General features: G+C 34.8%; 1 protein-coding gene across 1 annotated transcript in view; it reads left to right on the top strand.

Annotated features, from left to right (window-relative positions):
- Positions 1 to 2,500, top strand: part of LOC137649653 (uncharacterized) — a 31,051-nt gene that overhangs the window by 20,246 nt on the left and 8,305 nt on the right. Inside the window, exon 5 of the mRNA XM_068382632.1 lies at positions 1,599 to 1,823. Within this exon, the coding sequence (XP_068238733.1) occupies positions 1,599 to 1,823 (225 nt within the window). The remainder of the gene's footprint in view (positions 1 to 1,598; positions 1,824 to 2,500) is intronic.

Genomic DNA, 2,500 nt, shown 5'->3' on the forward strand with positions numbered 1-2,500 from the left:
AACTTGATGCGAGTTTTAAAAATGTTTGATAATTTATGATTGGGTAATAATCCCGCTAGGTAGAATTCAGTGCTATGTCATTTGCAAAAATGGCGTGTATATATATATATATATATATATATATATATATATATATATATATATATATATATATATATATGTGTGTGTGTGTGTGTGTGTGTGTGTGTGTATTTGTGTGTATAAATATATACACGGTACACACATACATATATACATATATATATATATATATATATATATATATTATATATATGTATATATATATATATATATATATATATATATATATATATATATATGAATATATATCAATATATATATATATATATATATATATATATATATATATATATATATATATATATATAATGAACCATAATGTTAAAAAGGCACTAAGATTTTATGAGGTACAACGAGAAGTTATGTTGTCTGCAAATTACAATATGCTTCACGACGCTAAAACTACACAATTATCAAAAGAAATTACTTTCTCAAAATAGTTGCAAAAGTAATAATCCAAATTGGAATAATTTCATAGACAATACTATACCGTCCGTGTACTAAAAGCAAATTATGTTTATAAGAGACCATGTAACTGAATAGCTTTTATCTTCATATTAGCTACAGTATTACATCAAATAACAGGTACACAGAATCTCTTGGAAAGCCGAGTCATGAGATTATTATTCATATAGTGAAACTAATAGTATACTGTTATCATACTCTTCTGGTGCTTTTTCTACTGGAGATCTAGATAAAGCATCTGCATTACCCATCTTTGATGTCGGATGATATTCTATATCATAATATGCTGCTAACGTAATTGCCTAACGTTGTAGTCTTGCAACAATTTTATTTTATTCCAAAAATATCAGTTACATTTTCTAAAAGGAAAGAAAATGGAAGGAGTTGAGAGAAAAATATGAAAGGGAAGTGAGACAGTCCAATATGAATGCCCAGTAGATTTGTTATGGAGAACTGAGGAAGGAATTGAATAGAATAAGAGAATTGATTTACAGAAGATATGGAACGATATATTAAGGTTTCTGGAAGAACGAAATGAGTATCTTAGGAGGTAGAATCAGACGGAAGCGAAAAAAAAAAAAATCCAAAAAATGAACTTTCTGACCGATCAATACATCTTCTTCTGCAGGAGTCGTGTACCGATGCCCTGTAGATTTGTTATGGAGAACTGAGGAAGGAATTGAATAGAATAAGAGAATTGATTTACAGAAGATATGGAACGATATGTTAAGGTTTCTGGAAGAACGAAATGAGTATCTTTGGAGGTAGAATCAGACGAAAGCGAAAAAAAAAAATCCAAAAAATGAACTTTCTAACCGATCAATACATCTTCTTCTGAAGGAGTCGTGTACCGATGCCCAGTAGATTTGTTATGGAGAACTGAGGAAGGAATTGAATAGAATAAGAGAAATGATTTACAGAAGATATGGAACGATATGTTAAGGTTTCTGGAAGAACGAAATGAGTATCTTTGGAGGTAGAATCAGACGAAAGCGAAAAAAAAAAATCCAAAAAATTACCTTTCTGACCGATCAATACATCTTCTTCTGCAGGAGTCGTGTACCGGGCTTGGAGCACCGATGAGGACCTAGGTCTCACCTGCCCTTTGGGACCAGGTGAGTCGGCGAGATGTCCGTGCGCCGCTGTCACCTACCAGCTGTTCGCGCCGCCCGGCGATCGCCACTTCCTGCTGGATTCCGTCACGGGCCTCCTCACTCGAAATCTGAACACCACCTTGTATCCCGGAGCCACCTACACGTACAAACTTATGGTCCAGGGTAAGTAAATTTCTTTTTTGAGAAGGGGGGGGAGGGGGTTCCATGGGTTGTTAAGGTTATGTGTTGCTAGATGCCCTCCGTAGCATTTAATAATTACTCCTATTGTCCATTTCTTTTAGCGATGCATATTTGCACCGACTCGCAGCGGTGCCCTTTTAGCTCAGAAAATTTTCCGGATCGCTGATTGGTTGGACAAGATAATTCTAACCAATCAGCGATCAGGAAAATTTTCCGAGCTAAAAGGGCACCGCCGCCAGTCGGTGCAAATATGCATCGCTAAAAGAAATGGACTATAGTGATTTCCTTGGGATGTTAAGGGTATATGATGCTAGATGTCCTTTGTTTTATTTGATAATTATTCGTCTGGATGTTGTTGGGTTGTTAAGGGTATGTGATGGTAGATGCCCTCTGAGGTATTCAATAATTATTCATTGGGTTGTAGATGGGTTCTTAAGGTTATGTGATGCTAGATGCCCTCTGAGGTATTTAATAATTATTCATTGGGTTGTCGTTGGGTTGTTAAGGGTATGTGATGGTAGATGCCCTCTGAAGTATTTAATAATTATTCATTTGGTTGTCGTTGGGTTGTTAAGGGTATGTGATGCGAGACACCCTCTGTAGTATATCATAATCATTCCTAATGATTTTGTTTGTTTGTTAATGTTATATAATGCTAG

This window comes from Palaemon carinicauda, chromosome 11 (genome assembly GCF_036898095.1).
Source record: "Palaemon carinicauda isolate YSFRI2023 chromosome 11, ASM3689809v2, whole genome shotgun sequence".
NCBI classification, from domain to species: Eukaryota; Metazoa; Arthropoda; class Malacostraca; order Decapoda; family Palaemonidae; genus Palaemon; species Palaemon carinicauda.